This window comes from Naegleria gruberi (assembly GCF_000004985.1).
Source record: "Naegleria gruberi genomic scaffold NAEGRscaffold_39, whole genome shotgun sequence".
Classification (NCBI taxonomy): domain Eukaryota; phylum Heterolobosea; class Eutetramitea; order Acrasida; family Naegleriidae; genus Naegleria; species Naegleria gruberi.
In genome coordinates, this window is record NW_003163288.1 from 62,024 (window position 1) to 83,678 (window position 21,655).

Below are 21,655 nucleotides of genomic sequence, written 5' to 3' on the forward strand. Positions count from 1 at the left end.
AAGAAGTAGAAAGGGAAGAAATATCTCAATTCCTTCCTTTTGCAAAGAAATAAATGTTTTACATTTTTTTTATCGTCATTGTAAAGTCGTGAATCTCAGATAATAATCCAATCAAAACAGAATTGATATATTAATGAAACTGTTCACCATTTATTGTTCAAATAGAGAAATTGAGGATATGTCATACTTCAATGTTTTTATTATGACAGATTAAAAAAAATGTCATTAAAATTCGAATTCAATGCTTCAGGAAGGAGACGTTTTGCTTACTACAATAGTGGTAAAGCCTGCTTCTACAAGGACAACATTCTTCTGTGGGAATTCAACTGGTATAATGATTATACTCATATGAATCTATTCGAAAGAAATGGAGAAATATTTCTCTTTTCTTATAGAGTTGGTCTTTTACAAGCTTTTGGAGTGATCGACAAATTGACTGATGCAAGCAATATCGAATTAAAAAGACATGGAAACTGGGCTAAAGATTGGTCACAATTCGAAATTCTCTCCAAATTCGAAACCTTTCATGGTCCAATATTGAAATCAACCAAATACGTCGGTGGCACCAAGATCACAGCCTACGACCTAATCGACACAACCACAGGTGAACTAACTTCCATCAAACGTATCGAAGAATACATGTAAAGTTTTTTTAATTCAATTCTTGTTTTTTAAATTTCATTCTCAGCTTGGGAATGTTAACACAACTGGCAATATCTAGAATGAAGGCAATGAGTAAAATGACACCAGATATGGTCATACTGACAATTAAACCAGTTTCATCGTATTCTTTCAACTTGGGAGAAGAATCGAATATTTCACAATTGGATCCAACCCACGAACCGAAACATGAACATTTTTCTGGTCCAACACATTTACCTCTTCCCAAACAAACTTGACTTGAATTTGATAGAAAACCATTACAAGTTGTCAATTGGCAAACTATTCCAAAATATCCTTCACTGCAATTACAAGAATTTAAAGTTTGACATTTGCCATTTCCACTGCAGACGAAACTTGAATTGAGTGATGAGATATTTTCACATGTTGGAATGCTGCAGTCAATTCCAAGGTATCCAGTTTCGCATTGACATTGATTGGGACCTATACAGTTACCATATGAACTGCAATTGTGAACTAGCCCACAATCAGGTGTTTCGCATAGTTGACCTTTCCAACCAGAGTTACATTGACAAGTTTCGGTTGCAATACACTTTCCATTTCCACTACAAACTGATGAATTCGTGTATAGTGTACCATTACAGAAAATTGAAAGTGAGAGCTTTCGAATTCGATTATTACTCGAATCTGCAAAGTAAATTTCATCATTTTTCTTATCGTAAACTATTCCAGTTGGAAAGCTCAATAACGCCTGGGTTGCAATCTTGAAATCTCCATTAAAATTTAAAGTTCCCCAATTGACATTAATGGCGCCCATTCCAGCAATTGTTGAAATTGTTCCATTCGCTTGAATTTTTCTAATTCTTCCATTATACGAATCTGAAATAAACAAATCGCCACTTGGTGAAGTTGCCATAAAGTGAGGATTATTCAACTTTGCATTGATAGCTAGCCCTCCATCTCCACTCAATCCTCCATTCTTAATTACCATTCCAACTGGACCAATTCCACCTAAAGTTGTCAAAGTTCCATTTTCTAAACTAATTGACCGAATCTTGTTTGTGTAAATTTCAGCAATTCCTAAACTACCATCAACGAGACGAATAACACTACCAGGGCCACAAACTCTTGAATTCAATGCGATTGATCCATCTGCAGCAGAACCTTCAAGTCCATTACCATATATAGTAGTGATGGTGCCATTGGTTAGAATTTTTCTAATTCTATGATTCCACATATCACTAATGATGAGCTCTCCATTGGAAAGAGGAAGAATTCCAAGTGGCCAAGCTAACAAACTGTCAACTGCCAAAATATTGTCAGAATTAAAATTTAAACCTGGTGCTGTATTTGTTGCTCCCGTTCCAGCAATGGTCGAAACATTACCACTCTCTTTCCACATTTTCCTAATTCTATTATTGAAAGTATCAGAAATTATTAAATTCCCATCCGTTGGATCAATTTTCACATCTTCAGGTTGACGAAACATGACTTGCATCGCATCCATCGAAAAATCTCCATTAAATCCTCTCACACCACTTCCTGCAATTGTTCTAATCTTGTGACTTGTTAAATTCATCACACGAATTCTATCATTATAAGTGTCGGCAATGTACAACAATTCTCCATGAATTTCAAGACCGTATGGTTTGTTGAGAAAAACTTGGGTTGCTGGGATATTGTCTCCAATAATGTCAGAGCCACCACCTGCCACTGTTGTGATTGCGTATTGTTGTGGGAGGGCGAATTGGATTAGTGACATGCCAAATAATGACAAAATAAAAAGAATGGTAATTCTCATTATTTTTTTGAGGAAGTTGGCATGAGAATGATGGTTGTCGAATGTTTTGATCTCTTACTTTAATTTTTGAGTTAATTTGAAATTAACTTCTCATTTAGAAATCAACGTGATTTCAATCAATTCCCAATGGCTTGGATCAACTTGTCAACAGTTACTTGTCAAAAAAATGGAACGTGATGAGAATGCGATTTTGTTGCATGATGTTAAACCAAAAGATGATTCTTCCTCAGTTGAAATCACACCTGAAAACACCTCCTCCAACCAACCATTACCAAATGATGAAAAGAAACCTAGACGAAACTTGGGAGTTTCTTTCAGTGGTGGTGGAATTCGCTCAGCAAGTTTTATGGTTGGCGTGATTGAAGCTTTAGTTTTTAGCGAAGGTGAATTAATGACAAATGTAAAAGAATTCTCAAGTGTGAGTGGAGGTGGCTATGCTTCGTCTAGTTTCTACTCTTATTTGATCGCTCAATTAACTCAACCAGAGCAACCTAACAATCCATTCGAAACAGCATTCAAGCAAATGAAAGAAACCTTTGAAAGAAATTCCAATTATTTAGTTTCTGGAATAGCTGCCTTGCGAACTGCTTGTTTCTTTCTTGTTGGTGCTTTACATAATTTTTTATTGTGGTTTTGTTTGTGCATCTTGCTTGGAAATTTCTTATTTGCAGGTGTTGTTTATAATGTCAATGACAATGCCACTGGTCAGATGACAAGTTATTTGAGCCACGTTCCTTTAATTAGTAATGGGACTATTTCTGTGAGTGAAAAGACAGATAAGGCACAGTATTTCATATTATCATTCTTGCAATTTACGAGTATTGCTAATGATATAGTTCAGGGAAAGTATACTTCTTTTGGATGGTCAGTTTTTCCAAGAGAGTTAGTCATTACTGTATTTTCCATTCTAATGGTATTGGTTTTGGTTCTTATTACTTGGGTTGTTAAAGTGAGATATGTCAATCATTACAATAATGGTTTCTTTGATTGTTTGATGGATGGTTTTAACTCTTTCTTGCAATGTTTTAATTTCATTTTGAAATATGAATCAGTTAAAAGGATATGGGGAGGTTTTAAAATTGTGTTCATATATTTTCCAGCTGCAATTATAGGAGTAGGCGGATTATTGATTTTACCTTTGTTAGCATTGAGTTTCTTGCTTTCCATTTTTGTAGAATGTTTAAAGTTTACAATGTTTGTAGAAGGATTGATTTTAGTATCTTGGGGAGAATCCTCCTTCTTAGCTTCGCACCACATCTTTAATTCTTTGTATTTGGTGGGATGGATAGTTATGGCTATTATCTTTGGTTTCATCTTTGCTACAGGAAAGAATATTTTCAAATTGGGCGAAACTGTTGCAATGGGTTTATCTGGCTTCTTTCTAATCGTTTGTACTCCAATTATGTTGTTGTGGATTGCAAGTCACTTTTGTCTGTGGCAAATATTTGGTGATTACGGAGAGTTTACAATGATACCAACAATCAACAATTCAGAAGCTGAGCTAGTATGTTTGAAAACTTTTGCATCGATTTGGGTTGCCATTGAGCTATTCATGTCCGAGTATTTGAATTCTGCATTCAGAGAGCTCTACAATTCTGGTTTGAAAAACTTTCTTCATTCGAATATTTGTGTAAGCAAAGCAGGAGAAAGACAAGACCTACCAATTTTCACATTTAATTGTTGTGTTAATAATTTGGCTGAGAAAGAAGGTAGCTGTGGTCACTATAGCTTCTCTTCTACAGGAAAATGCCGTTCCATTACTCATAATTTACCCAAGCTTGACACTTCTAATCTTTCCCTGTCAACTGTTGTTTCCATTTCAGGAGCTGCTGTTTCCTTAATGCTTGGTGAGGCTCTTAATATTCCTCTTGTTTCTCAATTCGTTGCATTTGTTCTATATATTTTAGGTATAAATATTGGAGAGTGGGTTGATTTGGGAAATTACAAAACGAAAACAATTGACAAATTTTTCAAATGGTTTTTGTTAGTTTGTGTCTTTTTGACTAATTTGAACGTTTTTGAAGGAATTTATAGTAGTGGTTTAATTTACGGTTCATGGTTGTATAGAATAATTGTTATTGGTGTAATTATGTATTCTTTTGGATTGCAAATTATTATAGGGCTAGTTTTGAGATTGGTGAATATTGGACGAAATCCTGAATACTCTTTATATCAAATATTCTTCAACATTTTTAGCCTGCATTACATCCCACTCTTTAGAGCATTATTGATGATAGTGGGATATCCAGATAATGTCACATCAAAGACTTATTTCCTCTCAGATGGAGGACATTACGAAAATCTAGGATTACTGAACTTGCTCTACAATATGAGAAGTGAAATATTCGCATTCGATGCAACTGAAGATAGTAAATTGTCTCTTTCAGAATTGAGTAGTTGCTTGGAGAAGGCCATTAGATTCAATATCATTAAGGAGGATTCTATTAAATGTTATCCGAGCAAGAGTCGTGCAAATAATAATGATTACAAGTATTCAGTGGATGATCTTATGAGGATTGACTTATGGGAAACTAGAGCTCATCAAGATGAGGGTGCCCTTATCAAATTATCCAGAAGTAACTTTCTGTACATTGAATTTGAATACACTGAAACACATGTGAAAAATTCGAATCCACAACCAAAACAACAACCAAAACAAGAAAAACAAACATCCACCAATACTACACAACAAGCACAACAGCCAACACCTTCCTCTGCTTCAAATACTAATAATACCAATTGCACATCATCAATAGAGAATGCTTCTCCAACCACAGATATTACTTCCAAATCATCACCAAAAGAACAAACACAACCTGAATCAACCAATAATATATCCGAATCCACAGCAGCCAATGACCCACCACAACAAGAAACTGAATCAAGAAAAGGCTGTCTTTGGTATGGAAAAGCAACCTTAACAGGAGAAGAAGATGACCGAATTAAATTCTATCAATCCAACAATAATGTCTTTCCTCATCACAGCACCCTATTCCAATTATTTTCCAAAGAGGACTTTTCAGCTTATAGATTATTAGGAAAGCATGTTGCCTCATGTATTACCAATGATTATTTAGCTAATCAAAATTAGTTCTCAATAGTTTTTCTTCAAATAATAATAAAAAGATAATAATCAAATTTTTCTAACTAATTGATTGGTTCCATCAAGATCTTCTTTTCTATTTCAATGATAAATATCAGATGAAATGCAAAATTTGATATCACCTCACTTGGTTACCATCAAAAAGAACCATTATTTGAATTTCATCAATAATGGAAGGCCAATTAATTAGACCCTCAATTGGAACCTTATCAAATAGTAAGGCAACAGGATAATTGTTCTCATCCTCAACAAATAGGAATGCTTCGCATGAAAATTCATTTTCCACTTCACTAATCTCTGGACACAAGTGATCATATCGCTCCTTTGTAAATTTCACATATCTTAAGCGATCTTGGACTACAGCAAAGTATTTTCTGCCTTTCCAGTGGAATTTTCCAACCAGAGGAAAATCAGATTCATCTCTATTGAATGTAGTAACTGCAACTGAGGTATTCGAATCTTTTTAATTGTTGATTTGATAAATTAGCAAATAAATTACTTACCATTTTGAGAGATTTCATTCTTGCCTTCTTGTGGAAGTAAATCGTGCAGTTTCTTCTTACAATCGAATGGCAATAATTTTGAGGAGAAGAGTGTCTCTATCACATGTTTAGGAATTAATGTTGAAAGTTTGGAATCTAGATTCTTGAGGATATAGCTCGATACAATTCCACATACAAATTTCTCATGTTCCTTCCTTTCGAACTTTTCCATTAAATAGTAAATATAAATTGGGTTCAATATTTCTAATATTTCAGAAATTGTTAAATCATCCACTAAATAAATACACAATTCGTGTAATAATTCCAATTCAAAAAAGGTCTTTTTTCTTAAAAAGGCAACCTTTCCCTCTTTTAAAAAATTGAAATATAAATCAAATATTTCAACAACGCCCTCATTCTTAATAGATGGAATAATTTCATTCGAAACTCCACTCAAATCAACTATCATCAGCCCATTCTGATTTCTTTCCACACTATTAATCCAATCTGAGCTTAACAAAGTTATGAAATAGTTTGATCTTTTCAGTAACTTTCCCTCACATTCAATTGAATCACTTTTAGATAATTTAATGAGGATTGTATCCTCAATTTGAATGTTTTCATGAGATTCACCTTCCTTAATATTATACGAATGTATCAATTTCATTAAATTATCAAATGGAAATGGCATTAATTTGACATTTGGCTTTTCGATAATTGGTGATTTGACATGCTTTAACTTTTCTTGAAATAGTTCCAAGAAACTAGCTATGGATTTTCTTTTGGAAAGGTTCATATTCTTTCCCATCCATTTCAATCCTTCAGAATAATTTAGTTCGGTTCCTCTTCCTTGCCAATACATTGATGAAATTTTCAATTGAGCATTTAAGTTTCCTTGCTTGGCTGCTTTCAAATAGTATTCGAAAGCTTTAGAATCACTCTGTTCGATTCCTTTTCCTTTCAGATACATTAGTCCAAGCTCAAAATGTGCTGTTGAATTTCCTTCCTCAGCTGCTTTTGAATACCATTTAAAAGCTTGTGAATAATCCTTATTGCACCCCTCTCCAGAGAAATACATATTCCCTAAGAGGACCATTGCCTCAGTCTCATTTTGGTTTGCAGATTTCAAAACCAATTCGAAAGCTTTCGAATAATCTTTTTCTACACCTTTTCCAAGAACAATCATTGATCCAGCAGCAAGTTGAGACTTTGCATCCCCTTGCTCAGCTGCTCTCAAATACCATTTCAAAGCTTTCGAATAGTCACCATTCGAATGATAAATCTTTCCACATACATTTTGAGAGGTCACGTCACCTAGCTCTGCAGCTTTCAGATACCATTCCATAGCTTTAGAAACATCTTTTTCAACTCCATGTCCAAAATAATATATACTTCCAATATCATATTGAATTGACAAAAGTTTTGGAACTCTTCCATGAGATTCAGCTTTTAAAAGCCATTCTAAAGTTTTGGAATAATCTTGTGGTACAGATTGTCCATAAAAATGCATGTAACCAATTTGAGCTTGTGATTCAAAACAACCCTTCTCTGCAGCTTTCGTATACCATTCAAAAGCTTTCGTATAATCTGGTTCAACCCCTATTATTCCTTCATAATAAATATGCCCAATAGTACGTTGAGCTGCACAATGCCCTTTCTCAGCTGCTTGCAAAAAGAATTCCATAGCTTTCGAATAGTCTTGTTCTATTCCAACCCCTTTCAAATACATTGACCCAATCTGGAATAGACCTGCCTGTGCAGTTTTCATATACCATTCGAAAGCTTTCGAATAATCAATCTCTGTATTAGCTCGATTATGATAAAACTCTCCAATCTTTTTCATTGCCAACAAGTGATTATCCCTAATCGATGCAATACAAAAATCCAAATTACTAAATTCTTCCGCCAATAAGTAAACATAAAATTTCCAAATATTTTCTTCACACTTTTCATTTTCTGCATTTTTTAAAATTTCTTCCAAATATTTTGCATAATCAATAAATTCACAATCTTCATTTTCTATTGTTGATCTATCTTCTTGATAATTATTGTTACGAATTAATTTAATTGTTTTTAAATTTTCCAAAACTTGATGAAATTTAGAATTGTTCCATCCGATTAAAAGTGAAATGTCATCGGTGGGTTCTTCTTCTTTTTGGTGGTGATTAATGGTCTTCTTCTTCTTCTTGTTTGATTTCTGGCCAGATTTTTGATCATGAGAACGTTTTTTCATTTTTTTTAAATTAAATACAAATATTCAAATATTGGGTCAAACCTTAAATTGAAACTCTGTCGGGTATTTAAGCGACCTAATAAATTAAAATCAAAATTTCCTTAGACTTTGAATCTTCCGTAAATTTTGCAAATTTGTTCTTCAACCAATTATAAAAAAATTCAACTCCGAAAAAAATTACAAGCAGATCCTTCTTCTCCTAAAAGCTGCCGAACAACAACAAAACAAAAAGGGGAGGAAGGTATTATTTATAATACAACAACAATAAGAATATAAGAATAATTTTATATTTATATATAATACAACAAGAGAGAGAGGATCAAATTTCTCTTTTTTCCTCATCAAATCTAATTTTACTTTTTAAATATATTATACAAATAGTATGCTCTCTGCTTCTCATAATACGGAGGAAGATGTTACTCAACTACCTCAGGAAAGACACGGAAGGAAGACTAGACACTTTGGAAAGAGTACGAGGATTAAAGCCTTGATTATGCAATATTGGAATATGATCATGTCGGTGCTGGGGATGATATCGATTGGATTGATATGTTTTGGAGCCTTGTTGGTAGTTTTCGGATGGATTTGGAAGTATCCGAGTGAATTTAATTTAAAAACAAGTTGCAAAGTTGTTAAATTTGTGGATTGTGTTCTGTTGGTCGATAAATTTCATGATTCATCTTCGGAATTTGCAAATCCATTCAGTAGTAAACATTTCAAGAGATCGGCGATTCATCAACATTGTGCTGTTGAAGTAATTGTTGAGAATGAGAATGCAACAAGAACAAGTATTGATAAAATAGTGTATGATCCAAATAGTACGGAGAATAAGTATGCGATTGGTTCAATTGTTGACTGCTACTTATCACAAACCAATAATCAATTTGTATCATTCAGGTCAACCATAACGAGTGGAAAAATTGCTTTTAGAACCATTGGATTTTTAATCATTTTACTTGGATTGGTATCTGGACTTTTTTGTATCCTTGCCGTAACCTCGATTAGGAAACAATGTTTTGAATTAATTGGATCAATATCAAAGAAGATTACATTCCGTCGAACCAAACGATTGGAAGATGAAGAACCTTTGAGAAATGCCTCAAGATCGAGTGCTGGTTCTTCTCATCTCTATGAAGATGGTGAACGAGAATATTTCGATTATATTGAAAAGGATAGAAAAGTTCCACAAAAGAATCATTCTGATGAATTTGATGAGGATGAAGAAGAATTAGTAGTTGTGTAAAATACTGTACAAATTGTAAATAAGATATTGAGAGAAATGAGACATTGCCAAATTTTGAAAATCCCATACTAGCTAACTATCTTTACTTTTTATTGTTTAATACCTTTATTAAACAATATATTCTGAAATATTATTAAGGTGATCCTTCTTTTTCATTGTGTATGAAAATCCTTGTTCAGACTTCCTTAGTTCAAACACGTGTTTTTTGGAGGGTTGGAACTTTAAAAATCTTTTATTACAATTATTTACTACGGTGCTATGCAAAATGCATTGTCAGACTTCCTTAGTTCAATTACGTCCTAAGGAGAGGACAACAGCATTCAACTCTAAAAATCTTTGAAATTACAAAATATTTACTGGGTGGATTCAGGATCAATTCATTCAAACACAAAAAAAAATGCCAATAGAAATTAAATATTCACACACCAAGGAAATTGCACTCACTAAAGAGCATGATGACTGGCAATGGTCAACAGGTGAAGGTAAAAAGTTGGACATTAATTATGGCCAAGATCAAAAATTACAAACTATTCAAATGACAACAAAATCGGAAGGAGATTATTGGAGAATTACACATTATGATTTTATTCATGATGATGGAGATTTTCTTTATTTGAAGAGTTTGAATGCACAAACAAATCAAAACTTTGAAATTCAAGTTTCTTTCAAGGCAAATTATCAAAATCTCTATGATCAAGCCGGAATCATGTTGAGATCTGGTGAGAAACATTGGATGAAAACTGGAATTGAGTATGTTCATGGTACTTCATATGCCAGTGCTGTTGTCACAAGAGAATACAGTGATTGGTCAACTAATCCTTTGGAAAAACACAATACCGATGATTATTTCACAATCAAGGTACAACTTTTTAAGGGAGATGTCAGAGTTGACTATAGCTTAGATGAAGGAAAGACATTCCACTTGTTGAGAATCGCTCACTTATTTGATCAGAATGAGAGTCATCCTCTCCAATTGGGAATCTTTGCTGCCTCACCAACACGTAAGGAAGGTTGTCAAGTAGAATTTAAGAATTTATCCATTACTGAACTCATTGTTTAAATTCTGAATTATTTGTTAATTAAAAGAATATTTTGATAAAATTGAATTAACACCGAAAAGTTGGCCTCTGTTTAATATCGCTCCAATTATTTCATTGCTCTTTCCCTTAATTTCGTCACTCATATTACACTACTTTGTCTTCTTTCCAATAACTTAAATTTTTTATTTAAAGATCATCAACAGAATTAACATCAAACGACAATCCACTCTCCTTCAATTCACTCTTCTTCACTCTATCATTTACCTGCACTGTCTTATCAGGCACATTATTACTCATATGATAAGACCCTAAATGTCCACAATGACATTCTATTCCTCTGACTGCTTGATAATTAGTGCAATTACAACCAGAAGAACAACACTTTGAAATATTTTTATATGAAAGTACTTGGGTATGAGCCGGAATGTAAACGTCAGTTGTACAACTGCAAGATTGACAGATTCTGTAAATTCTGCCATCCGATTTGACAGTTCTGATATCTTGTGTAGCATTGGTGACACCACAGCTGCATGTCCATTGATCTTTGAAATCTGTTGTTTGAACCATTTTAGTTTATTTTTTTGTTGATTAGTTTTCACAGAGTGGAAAGTCAATTTTTTAAGATAGATTGAGAGGTTACATCAGGTCCGTGGAGGAAAGAATGTAATTTTGAGACAATTTTTTGACGCTCCTTGTTTGGATGAATGGTTAATTAATTGTTGATTATTCAAATTATTGAGATTCAATAAGGAATTATTGTTGGGAAGAATAGTGTAATTCAAATCTGATAATCTTTTCATAGTTTGTGTTTATGGACAAAGGACTAATATCTTGTTTGAATGAAATCTTCATATGAAGACTTGATTCGTTTCTACGAATTGTAATTGAAATAAGTGGCATATTTGAATAAGAATAGTTTGATAAAATTGAATTTATTCTCCAGTTTCAATCTTTCTCAAAACTTCGACCATTTCAGCAGCCAAAGATTTTGTGCAAGTGGCAAGACATCTGTGCTTTTGTAATAATACTTCTTCCTTGACATCCAAATCAATTGGATCACAAACTGTACCACCAGCTTCTTCGACAATAATTTTACCAGCAGCCATATCCCAGATTTGAATTCCATTTTCAAAGTAAGCATCAAGTGAACCATTTGCAACATAACACAAATTAATGACAGCACTTCCACTTCCTCTAATTCCATGACATCCTCTTCTCAAGAAGGCACCATATTTCTTTTCGACCATTCCTAAAATTTCTTCAGTTCTTCCGTATGGGAAATTACTTGAGAGTAAAGATCCTTCAATTGATTCGCATTGTGAAATGACATTCTTTTCAAAAACTTGATTTGTGAATGGAGTCTTTTGGAAAGATCCCTTTCCTTTAATTGCATAAAATGTTTCATTCATGATTGGATTGTGAACAACACCCATAACAACTTGTCCACAACAAGCTAATGCAATACTTGTACAAACTCCTGGATTACGATGGACAAAATTAGTAGTTCCATCAATAGGATCAATAATCCAACTATATCCATTCAATATAAGAGTTGTATCATGATTATTATATTCTTCACCAATAATTTGATGATCGGGATAATTTGTAAGTAAATGTTGAGACACAATCTCCTCAACACGTTTATCTGTCTGTGTGACCATATCAATTACAGTCGATTTGGTCAAGAAGGCTTTTTGCTGACTAGCAAAATGTTGTTTAATTTCAATAGCAGCCAATTCACAAGCCTTCAAAGCAACTTGCAAGGCTTGATCCAAATCAATAACTTTATATGTTCCTTCTGATGCCATTTTGAAAAATTCCTAGTGGGTGAGTGGTAGGTGGATAATAAATTAAAAAGGAGGGAGAGAACGGGAGTGTTTAGAGTGTTGAGGTATTTTTTTTTGAAATGTTATTAAATGCTTGAATAATCAAATTTTTCAAATGGAGTGAAAAACACGGGCGGAAATTGGCGGCCGAGAATTTAAACATTTTTGGATGATTTTCCTTAATAATGATGTTACAATTTCGTGGCGCTTTTGAACAACATTACAAAATGTCAGCAACATGTTGATTTAAGTAAATCAAAATTTATTGATCCAAAACTTGAATGAGGACAGAGTTTGGTTTTTTCACAATTTCACCAATTTTCCACAAATTCAAATTCTTTTCCTTGAACGAATTGACCAGCTTTTCTTCCTCATCAGGAGAAATGGTAAACAGCAAGCCACCACTTGTTTGAGCATCTGCCAAAATTAATTGTTCTTCCTTTGATAGAGTTGAGGCGAATTCAACGAATTGTTGAACATTTTCCAAATTAGTTTTGGTTCCTCCAGGAATAACAATTCTCATTAAGGATAGACAAGAAGAATCCAAAAGAGGAATTTGCTTTGCATTCAATTGAGCTACCAAATCCTTATTTTCCTCACAGATTTCTCTACTTCCTTTCATAATTTCCTTCAAATGTCCTAGTAATCCAAAACCTGTCACATCAGTGCAAGAAGAGACAGATTTCATTTCTCTCAACACATACGAAGTATCTCTATTCAAAGTCTTCATAGAATTGATTGCAGATTGAGCTGTTTCAGATTCATATGGAACATTACCCAATTTCATTGCAGATGTAATGACACCTGTTCCAATTCTCTTGGTGAGGAATAATAAATCTCCTTCTTCACATCCAACATTTCTGAAAATCTTGTCAGGATGAATAATGCCATTTACACTCATGCCGAATTTAGGTTCCTCATCATCGATGGAATGACCACCAACAATGGCAACTCCAGCTTCATTGGCTTTATCGATGGAACCTCTCAAGATTTCTTGGAGAATTTCGATTGGGAGAGTTCTGGATGGGAAGGCAACAACACTGAGAGCTGTTTGTGGTTTACCACCCATTGCATAGACATCACTTAAGGCATTAGCACAAGCAATAGCTCCAAAATCGTAAGGGTTGTCCACAATTGGAGCGAAAAAGTCAATGGTGCTTACAATAGCAACGTGATCATTGATTTTGTAAACTGCTGCATCGTCACAGGTTGAATTTCCAACCAGAACTGAATTATTTTCTGGTTGTTTTGGCAATTTCTGTAAAATACTGTCTAGTAATCGAGAATTAATCTTACATCCACATCCCAATCCAGAAGCTAATTGAGTCAACTTGACATTATCTGCATTAACGTTCAATGAAACTTTCTTTGAGAAACAAACTCCGCTTGAAGATATTGAACTAGAACAAGATGAAGCAACTCCTGTAGCTCCTCCACCACATGGACCACAGGATGATGAGCCACTTCCGCCTCCAGAAGTTGCCATTGATGGAGCAGCTCCTTTTGATTTTAGCCCAAAGTGAATCGAACGGTTTCCAACGACATTAAAGTGATTTCCCAACCAAGTATCTGAAAGAACTGAGGCAGTATTTCCACAAACTAGAACTGGTTTGTGGGCTTCAAATTTGTGAGTACCATCCAATTGGTAACTTTGTGGATAGCCCTTAATACTTCCCTTATAATAAGCAACTTGTCCATAATCTTCACATAATGGTTCAAAATCGAATAACTTGAATAATCTGTATGTGGAAGTGAATGACGAGAGCTCTGAAAATAAATCTTGCATATCCTCCTCACCTTTTGGTGGTACCATCGATATGGAAATCATTGAGGAACGACTCAATTCTCTTGGATCTTCAAATCCAGACTTTTTCACAAATCTAATAAAGTCATTAATGTACATGGCATGTGAAAACAAATTGATGAGACTCTTTTGTGAAGGCGCAATCAAGGATCTGTGGACAGAGTTTTGCAAGACGGAAATTTGCAAATTGTCCAATCTTCTATCGGTATAAATATCCTGATAGTAAAATTCACCTCCCTTTTTAAGTAATCCAAATGAAAGCTCAAACATTTTTCTCTTCTCTCTCAATTGGAATCCAGGGAAATTACCAATCATTACATCAAAGGATTCTTTCTTCTCCAATTCCACTTTCAGCTCATGCTGTTTTCCTAAATAAGTAAAGTCAATTGGACTAAATGACAAGTCCTTCAACAATTCATCCATTACCTTAATCAACTCTTCCTCGCTCTCCAAACCTCCCATTCTATACAACTTTTCTCTATTTTCACTCAGTACCAACAATGAAACTCTTCCATTTCTTCCAACCATTTTCGAAGCCACCAAAACATCTCTCATTGCACTTGATAATAACAACTCATCATCACCATTCGCACACAACACACCAACATTAAGGTGATGATGATTATCGAGAGTGGATGATCCCAATCCCAGTGGAATATTCATTCCGATCATTCCCTGTGAAGAAAATGCTGAGGATTGATCTAAAAGTTTGCTGAGGAATTTTCTTAAAGTTTCCGAATGTAGGGTTGATGATGAGGCAATTTGGGAAAGTTGATTGAGTAGTTGGACATGATCTCTGTGATGAGAGTTACTGGAAATGAAATTAAGATTTAAGAATTCTATCATTTTCATATAGTTAATAATAATATGTATTTAAATGTGGTATTTAATTTTATATTGAAAAGGATGGAAGTTATTGTTTCAATTTTTTTGAATTGAAAAACGGAGGATCAATATGCTTAGAGTATTATTTAAAATATTATGAAATTCGGCACTTTACAAATTCGCCGTAATTGAATAATAATAATTATTAACAAATAATTAAATACAGTTTACAAAAAAACCATCTACTTGGGAACTTAAGAAGGCTGGACCACCAACTCTTCAAACATGATCAACTCCCTCTTTCCACTCTTTTCCATTCCTCTCCACAATCCATTTTCATCCAACTTCCTCACTCTCATACCTTCCCAAAATGTTCTCCTTACTAAACCATCACATCACAAAGATAATAATAATAAATTGATAACAATTTTCTCTCAAAATCGAGTTACTGACCAACCCCCTTAAAGAATATTCTCAAATCTGGCAATTCTCGGATTCTTTTTCTCTCTCCATTGTCATCCACACAACACTGTTCTTCTTCGTCCTCTTATCTTTGTTTCTCTCTACTCCATCTCCACCTTACAAAAACTATAAAAAGACTTGTGAATGGGCAAATATTTCTGCCATCAAGAAAAAAAATACAAAACGTGATTTGGTTACCGAGAATCACACTCACTCACACACGAAATTGATTGTTTTTTACTCTACTTGTGCTAACGAAGTTATAGTATCATCTACGACTATTTCAACATTCTCCTCATAATCATCATCATCATCATATTGAAGATTTTTTTACATACAAAATGAAAATTGGTTCGGGTCGTTCTTGTAGAACTCCATCATCATCAGGTTCAATAGGATTTCATAGCAATTCATTGTATCGTAGAAATATTGGAAAGATGAATTTGCTCATGTTTTTTGTTACACTGGTGATCAGTTTATCAATACTTCATACATCATCTTCAACATCGCCATCATTTGGAGTGATGGCCATTTATACGGAAATATATGCTGGAAAATCTGTCTGCTTTGCCGAAGATATCACTCCTAATACACCAGTCATAGTAACATATACAGCACCAAGTACAGTTGTGTTATCTACCTTGACAATAAGAGATCCATTTGGAGGTGTAGTTTCGGAAGAGAAGAATTTCCCATCAAATGGACCTCACAAGGTTCAATTCAAAACACGTTTTGATGTTTCTGGAATGTATGAAATTTGTATCATGCCAACACAATTTGCTTCGATTCACGTTTATGGAGAGCCAACCTATGCTGCTATTAATATTGAAGTGGATAGAGAACATACGACTATGGATCATCCGGAAAGCAAGGACAGAGTAGAGAAATTATCAAATTTATTAACATCAGTGCAAGGGAAAATTAACGAAATCAATGCTCACCAGAACTACTTGAAAGAAAGAGAGGCCCGATTTCGATTCACAACTGATAGTACTTATGAAAGATGTTTTTGGATGGGTGCTGGAAAGTTTGGATTGTTATTTGTTCTAGCTGCTTGGCAATTGTACAATCTTCGTTCCTTCTTCAAGAAGAGGAAATTAATTTAATTATTTTGATTTATTTGAGTATATATAATAATTTAACATATGTGAACAACAAGACACTAATGATTGTAAATTAAAAACATTGCGATAAATATTTTACTGCAACAATTAATCATTGTTGCAATTTTCAATAATAATTTGAATCTGCTGCCACTATGATATTCTTTTCTGAACTTATTAGAATTGAGTGTTGGGAGGAATTCCCATCTCCCAAGTTGAGTGATAAATCTATTAGAGGTTGATAGTGATGATGCCCTTCAAAGAAAACAATGAAACCACACCACCATCAAAAAAGAAATAACCAATCTTTAACTGCATCATCACCAATTCTATTCGGTAAAATTCCTCATGTAGTAGAATTGTCATCATCACAACAAACGAATTATCACAATAATGAAGAAGTGAAATCGTTAACTGTTTCGGAAGAACAATCTTGTGGAAACATGACAAGGAAGGAACATAAACCGAGGAAATCCAGAGATTTTGCAAATAGGAATGTGAAAAAGCATGCTGACTCTAAAAACAAACGAAAATTGACCAATAATTTTGTGCATTTACCTTGTGAATTAGTATTGCATATTGTAGAATATTTGGAGTTTTCACAATTTATTCACATCTTTCTATTGTGTAAAAATTTAACAAACAAATTGAATGAAAATTCCTCTCAATTCTACAAACTGCTATTGATTAGAATTATGAAAAGTGATATTTCCAGCTATAGGAGATATTTAGAGGAGAGAACCAAGTATAATTCCTGTCCATTCTCATTCGATATTAAGAGCACTTGCTTTAAGGCAAGAGGAATTGTACAGTGGAAAAGGTTGATTGAAAAGAGAGAGCACGAATTGGATAATCATTTGAATAAGAAACGAAAAGAACTCAAGGATTGGAAACAAGTTTATGACGGCTATTCGAGGAGAAGATCCATTGAGCATGTCATGTTTAGAGTGAAAACTGTTTCGAAAGCTTGTTGGAAGAATGATAAGTCCTTGATTCTTGTTTTGAAAATGATAACTCAATTGAGGGAGAAATTGTTGAAATTGGACCCTGAATTGAGAAAGTACATTGTACAGAGAAATTATGGAAAGAGAATCAAAAGAGGACATACACTCTTCCATCAAATAGTTTATCTGATTGGAAATTATTCAGAAATTCGATATGATTATGAATCTATTCAACCTTTCGTACCCCATCTCAAGTTTCTAATTGGATGTTGTGGAGAAGAAAATCCTCTCTTTACCAGAAATTCATACAATTACTCTGGAATGGATTATATTGTGAGAATTGGGAGTTATGCACTCATATCAGAGATGGTCTATTCGTACTCTCATCTATTGAAAGGATCAGATTTATCAACATTTGAAAGGAAACCATTCTTGTTTTCCATGATTAAGAACAAGATTGCTAGCACAGTTATTAAGAATTGGATTCAAAAGTTTGAATTTCCAAAATCCTCTTTGACTATTCGAAATCATCTCAATATGAATATTCTTCACTATCTGATGCACTTTGTATTTAAATATGGTACCCAAGACTTTTCACAATTCGTTTACCTTCTGAAAAGTGAATTATCTGAAGAGCAAGTACTAGCAATGCTAAAGGGAAAAGATGATTTAGACGAAACACCAATGTCTAAACTCCTTTCTATGTGTGAAAATAATCAAAGGAATTCCAGAGTAGGAATAATCAATTGGAAGAATCTTAAAAGACTGTATGGTCTGGTCAATATGATGGCTATTCGCTTGGGATATGATATGAGTAGTGAGGAATTGGATCGTTGGAATAATTTATTGAGAAATAATGATGAAATATTTGGAGATTCTTGTTCGAAATTTCATCTTTCTGAGGGAGTTATTGAAATGATGAGAAAAGGAATGTGATCTATTAGCAGTTAGAGAATCTGTTTATTGATTTGTAGTGGTAATGAAGATTTTACACAGCAGAGTTGAGGAGTAAAGAAAGTAAATTCAGCTATTGAAGTGTTACCACTTTTTAAACAATATCAACAACGTTCACTTTGTGTGCTGTTTGGACATTGAACATGCACAGTAATTGGGCGATTTAAGTATGAATGATTAAGCGCTTCTTCAACAATAAATAATTCTTGCAACATTTTTGTGAAATAATGGAAATTGTTTGAAAAAAAAGTGATTATTCCAGTTGGCTAAAAGCACATATCTAAATCTTTATTCAGATTTATCTTCTTCTTCTGTATGAGGAGGAGGAAGAGGATCTTGAAGATGATCTAGATGGAGATCTGGAGTAAGATCTAGATGGGGATCTAGATGATGATCTTGAAGAGGATCTAGATGAGGATCTAGATGAGGATCTTGAAGATGATCTAGATGGGGATCTAGAATAAGATCTTGAGGTAGATCTAGATGGGGATCTGGATGATGATCTGGATGATGATCTTGATGATTGTCTACCAGATGATCTAGAAGATTGTCTTGGTCTGTATTCTCTGGTTTGTCTTCTTCCAGTATTTTGTCTTCTACCAGTGGATTGTCTTCCAGTATTTTGTCTTCTAGTTGGTCTAGTAGATGGTCTGGTTGGTCTGGTTGTTGGTCTGGTTGATGGTCTAGATGGTCTAGATGGTCTAGTTGGTCTGGTTGATGGTCTAGATGGTCTGGTTGATGGTCTAGTTGGTCTAGATGGTCTTTGAGTGGATGGTCTAGATGGTCTAGTTGGTCTTTCAGTTGGTCTAGTTTGTTGAGTTGGTCTTTGGGCTGGTTGAGCAGGTTGTTGAGATGGAGCTCTTCCATTATCAAGAACATTCAAAGCAGCTCTATACTTTTGATCTCTGTCAGCCTTACCATTGTAACCACCGTTAATTCTCTTGGTGATTCTATCGAAAGCATCTTGATTCTTTTGATCAGCATATTGATTCAAATTTCTAGAATTCCAGAACCAAGCAGCAGTCTTGAAACCAATATCTGGTCTTTCAGCAAGGGTTGGATTATTTTCCAAATCAACACCCAAAGCTTTACCAGCAGCACGATAATTGGAACGTCCAGTAATTTGAATAGGACCTCTTCCCTTATACTATAATTATATGAATGTAAATTATCATTAGATCAACATGTTAAAAAGCAAGACACAAAATTTGATGATAGAACAAAGATATTAGAAATACAACAATAATAACAAAAAAACATACTCTAACACCATCACCAGAATGAGTATTACCCAAATCCTTTCTACCTTCATAAGCCTTTCCAGAAGCAAATTCTCTAAACCACTTCAAGTTACCAGATTCATGACCCAATTGAGCCAAGAAAGCAGCTTGTCTAGCAGGAGTATTAATACCAGCAGAATTCATAGCTTCATTCAAGTGTCCAACATATTCATTAGCCTTTGATGAGGACAATCCAGGCATTAATTGACTCAATTCAGAGGCAGTCAAATCACGCAAGATATCGAAAGAGTCTTCAGTTGCTGATGCAGCGGCAGCGGCGAACATCAAACAAGCGAACAAAACGGCAACGATGGCGAAGAGTTTCATTTTTTGATTTTTTTTTAGATGATGATTTTTGCTGTGCGTATGAATTGCGAGATTGAAAAAGGCAGCAGAGGTGAACAATTCGATTATAATGTGAGAGCGTGGGATTATGATTATTGAAATCGAAGTGTATGTTTGGCAGGTGACAGATGTCAGATTGGCTGTAGTTAGTGGCATAGGTTTGGATTGTGCTAGTATCATTATCTTGTTATATTGATACAATGATGGGTAGATTGATTATTTCAATGTTGAATTTTTAACAAACTGACAATGTGATCATGGACCGTTTTCCATCAACATCTCTAGTAGCACCCATCTTCATCAGTCTTTCCACAATTATTAATATCACAGTAATGTATTAATAACTTGTTCTGTCCAAATTCAAAAAGTGACATCTGTCATAAATTCATGACACTCTGTGTATGTAATTTTTAAATTTTAATAATAAAAAAAATGTTAACCACTCCAAATATCATTCCATCCAGCATTATCGTTCGGCTTTTTATTTTACTGTTTTTCCAATTTATTTTGAGTAATTTTATTGAAAGATTGTGGAATTTAATTTACACAAACGAAATGATGAGATCCACACTTTTCTACACCACAACAAATAATTTACTCATGGTTATCTTGTATGGATTATTTTGTGTGGTAGATAAAATGTCAAATCCTGATTGGCGTCTGAAGGGTCCTATAAAATCAAGTGTTGCTGACAGTAGCTTATATGGAGATGCATGGTTATATTTTTGGAGAAATACTGGTTGTTCATGGACCATTGCCTCACTTTTAACATATTTGGAACATGGTGATTTGCATGGAGGTTTTACCATACAAGGAATTGAATTTTCAAAATTTCCAAAACAAGCACCTGGATTTCCCAGATTTATTATGGAAATTTTGTTCATGTTGTTGTGTATTGACTTTTTCATGTATTGGATGCATCGAGCTTATCATTGGGGATTTCTTTACAAGTACATTCACAGTGTTCACCATGAATATCATGAACCAATTTCGGTAAATGCTACTTCTGTGCATGTTGTCGAGATTATCAGCATGACCGTAGTAGTATTCATAGTCCCCAAGGTGCTCTATGAAATGATCGAGTTGCATCCATTATCTATTTATTGTATTTCCTTCATTACAACGGTGCATGTTGTTTTGGAACATTGTGGATATGATGATTATTTTGAGTGGTTGACGTTTGGAGTTATTCCAGTAAGCAAGATGCATTTTGTTCATCATCAATTATCGAGAGTTAATTATGGATTTTATTTTTATTTTTGGGATTGGTTGTTTGGGACTAAAATGTCATATGAGGAGATGGATAAATTAAGGCAAAAAGGAAAGAAGGAAAATTAAGAAGTTTTGATATGTTTTTTTATGGTGGAAAGTGATAATTCAGCAGAATTATTGGTAATTATTTGAAACATTTCATAATTAAATTGGAATATTATGACAATGTTACCAATTCGAAGGAATTATTGTCAGTCTTTGAGGCTGTTATTCAATAAGTATGACTTTATTTAATTATAAATGTATTTATTTAATTTGGGGAAATCATCTTGTGCATATCACTTTTCCATCACCCTCAAAATCTCTTTTCCTCATAA

General features: G+C 34.0%; 12 protein-coding genes across 12 annotated transcripts; 6 read left to right on the top strand and 6 right to left on the bottom strand.

Moving 5' to 3' along the window:
* Positions 1 to 637: 637 nt before the first annotated feature.
* Positions 638 to 2,422, bottom strand: NAEGRDRAFT_80566 (uncharacterized protein; the record flags this gene model as incomplete). Its single annotated transcript, XM_002674566.1, has 1 exon — positions 638 to 2,422. One exon carries the CDS (start codon positions 2,420 to 2,422, stop codon positions 653 to 655), a length of 1,770 nt encoding a protein of 589 aa, XP_002674612.1. The 3' UTR covers positions 638 to 652.
* A 166-nt stretch (positions 2,423 to 2,588) lies between these two features.
* On the top strand, positions 2,589 to 5,557 carry NAEGRDRAFT_80567 (uncharacterized protein; the record flags this gene model as incomplete). Its single annotated transcript, XM_002674468.1, has 1 exon — positions 2,589 to 5,557. The coding sequence occupies one exon, from the start codon at positions 2,589 to 2,591 to the stop codon at positions 5,511 to 5,513; it is 2,925 nt and encodes a 974-aa protein (XP_002674514.1). The 3' UTR covers positions 5,514 to 5,557.
* Positions 5,558 to 6,020: 463 nt separating this feature from the next.
* Positions 6,021 to 8,240, bottom strand: NAEGRDRAFT_70215 (uncharacterized protein; the record flags this gene model as incomplete). Its single annotated transcript, XM_002674567.1, has 1 exon — positions 6,021 to 8,240. One exon carries the CDS (start codon positions 8,238 to 8,240, stop codon positions 6,021 to 6,023), a length of 2,220 nt encoding a protein of 739 aa, XP_002674613.1.
* Positions 8,241 to 8,622: 382 nt separating this feature from the next.
* NAEGRDRAFT_70216 (uncharacterized protein) lies at positions 8,623 to 9,483 on the top strand (the record flags this gene model as incomplete). The annotated part of the gene is made up of 1 exon (XM_002674469.1): positions 8,623 to 9,483. The coding sequence occupies one exon, from the start codon at positions 8,623 to 8,625 to the stop codon at positions 9,481 to 9,483; it is 861 nt and encodes a 286-aa protein (XP_002674515.1).
* Positions 9,484 to 9,880: 397 nt separating this feature from the next.
* On the top strand, positions 9,881 to 10,543 carry NAEGRDRAFT_50822 (uncharacterized protein; the record flags this gene model as incomplete). Its single annotated transcript, XM_002674470.1, has 1 exon — positions 9,881 to 10,543. The coding sequence occupies one exon, from the start codon at positions 9,881 to 9,883 to the stop codon at positions 10,541 to 10,543; it is 663 nt and encodes a 220-aa protein (XP_002674516.1).
* A 166-nt stretch (positions 10,544 to 10,709) lies between these two features.
* Positions 10,710 to 11,090, bottom strand: NAEGRDRAFT_70218 (uncharacterized protein; the record flags this gene model as incomplete). Its single annotated transcript, XM_002674568.1, has 1 exon — positions 10,710 to 11,090. The coding sequence occupies one exon, from the start codon at positions 11,088 to 11,090 to the stop codon at positions 10,710 to 10,712; it is 381 nt and encodes a 126-aa protein (XP_002674614.1).
* A 365-nt stretch (positions 11,091 to 11,455) lies between these two features.
* NAEGRDRAFT_50823 (inositol monophosphatase) lies at positions 11,456 to 12,331 on the bottom strand (the record flags this gene model as incomplete). The annotated part of the gene is made up of 1 exon (XM_002674569.1): positions 11,456 to 12,331. The coding sequence occupies one exon, from the start codon at positions 12,329 to 12,331 to the stop codon at positions 11,456 to 11,458; it is 876 nt and encodes a 291-aa protein (XP_002674615.1).
* Positions 12,332 to 12,611: 280 nt separating this feature from the next.
* Positions 12,612 to 14,825, bottom strand: NAEGRDRAFT_50824 (uncharacterized protein; the record flags this gene model as incomplete). Its single annotated transcript, XM_002674570.1, has 1 exon — positions 12,612 to 14,825. One exon carries the CDS (start codon positions 14,823 to 14,825, stop codon positions 12,612 to 12,614), a length of 2,214 nt encoding a protein of 737 aa, XP_002674616.1.
* A 956-nt stretch (positions 14,826 to 15,781) lies between these two features.
* On the top strand, positions 15,782 to 16,546 carry NAEGRDRAFT_70221 (uncharacterized protein; the record flags this gene model as incomplete). Its single annotated transcript, XM_002674471.1, has 1 exon — positions 15,782 to 16,546. The coding sequence occupies one exon, from the start codon at positions 15,782 to 15,784 to the stop codon at positions 16,544 to 16,546; it is 765 nt and encodes a 254-aa protein (XP_002674517.1).
* Positions 16,547 to 16,812: 266 nt separating this feature from the next.
* NAEGRDRAFT_70222 (uncharacterized protein) lies at positions 16,813 to 18,423 on the top strand (the record flags this gene model as incomplete). Its single annotated transcript, XM_002674472.1, has 1 exon — positions 16,813 to 18,423. The coding sequence occupies one exon, from the start codon at positions 16,813 to 16,815 to the stop codon at positions 18,421 to 18,423; it is 1,611 nt and encodes a 536-aa protein (XP_002674518.1).
* Positions 18,424 to 18,705: 282 nt separating this feature from the next.
* Positions 18,706 to 20,053, bottom strand: NAEGRDRAFT_80568 (uncharacterized protein). Its single transcript, XM_002674571.1, has 2 exons — positions 19,704 to 20,053; positions 18,706 to 19,588 (listed from the first exon to the last, which is right to left on the bottom strand). The coding sequence occupies exons 1-2, from the start codon at positions 20,046 to 20,048 to the stop codon at positions 18,740 to 18,742; spliced, it is 1,194 nt and encodes a 397-aa protein (XP_002674617.1). The 5' UTR covers positions 20,049 to 20,053; the 3' UTR covers positions 18,706 to 18,739.
* A 445-nt stretch (positions 20,054 to 20,498) lies between these two features.
* Positions 20,499 to 21,404, top strand: NAEGRDRAFT_70224 (C-4 sterol methyl oxidase; the record flags this gene model as incomplete). The annotated part of the gene is made up of 1 exon (XM_002674473.1): positions 20,499 to 21,404. One exon carries the CDS (start codon positions 20,499 to 20,501, stop codon positions 21,402 to 21,404), a length of 906 nt encoding a protein of 301 aa, XP_002674519.1.
* Positions 21,405 to 21,655: the final 251 nt, after the last annotated feature.

Bases quoted from the DNA above. Each gene is read 5' to 3' on its own strand.
- NAEGRDRAFT_80568 (XM_002674571.1), bottom strand. From the start codon at position 20,048: ATGAAACTCTTCGCCATCGTTGCCGTTTTGTTCGCTTGTTTGATGTTC. The intron at 19,589-19,703 runs GTATGTTTTTTT...ATATAATTATAG, and splicing joins ATTCTGGTGATGGTGTTAGA to TATAAGGGAAGAGGTCCTAT.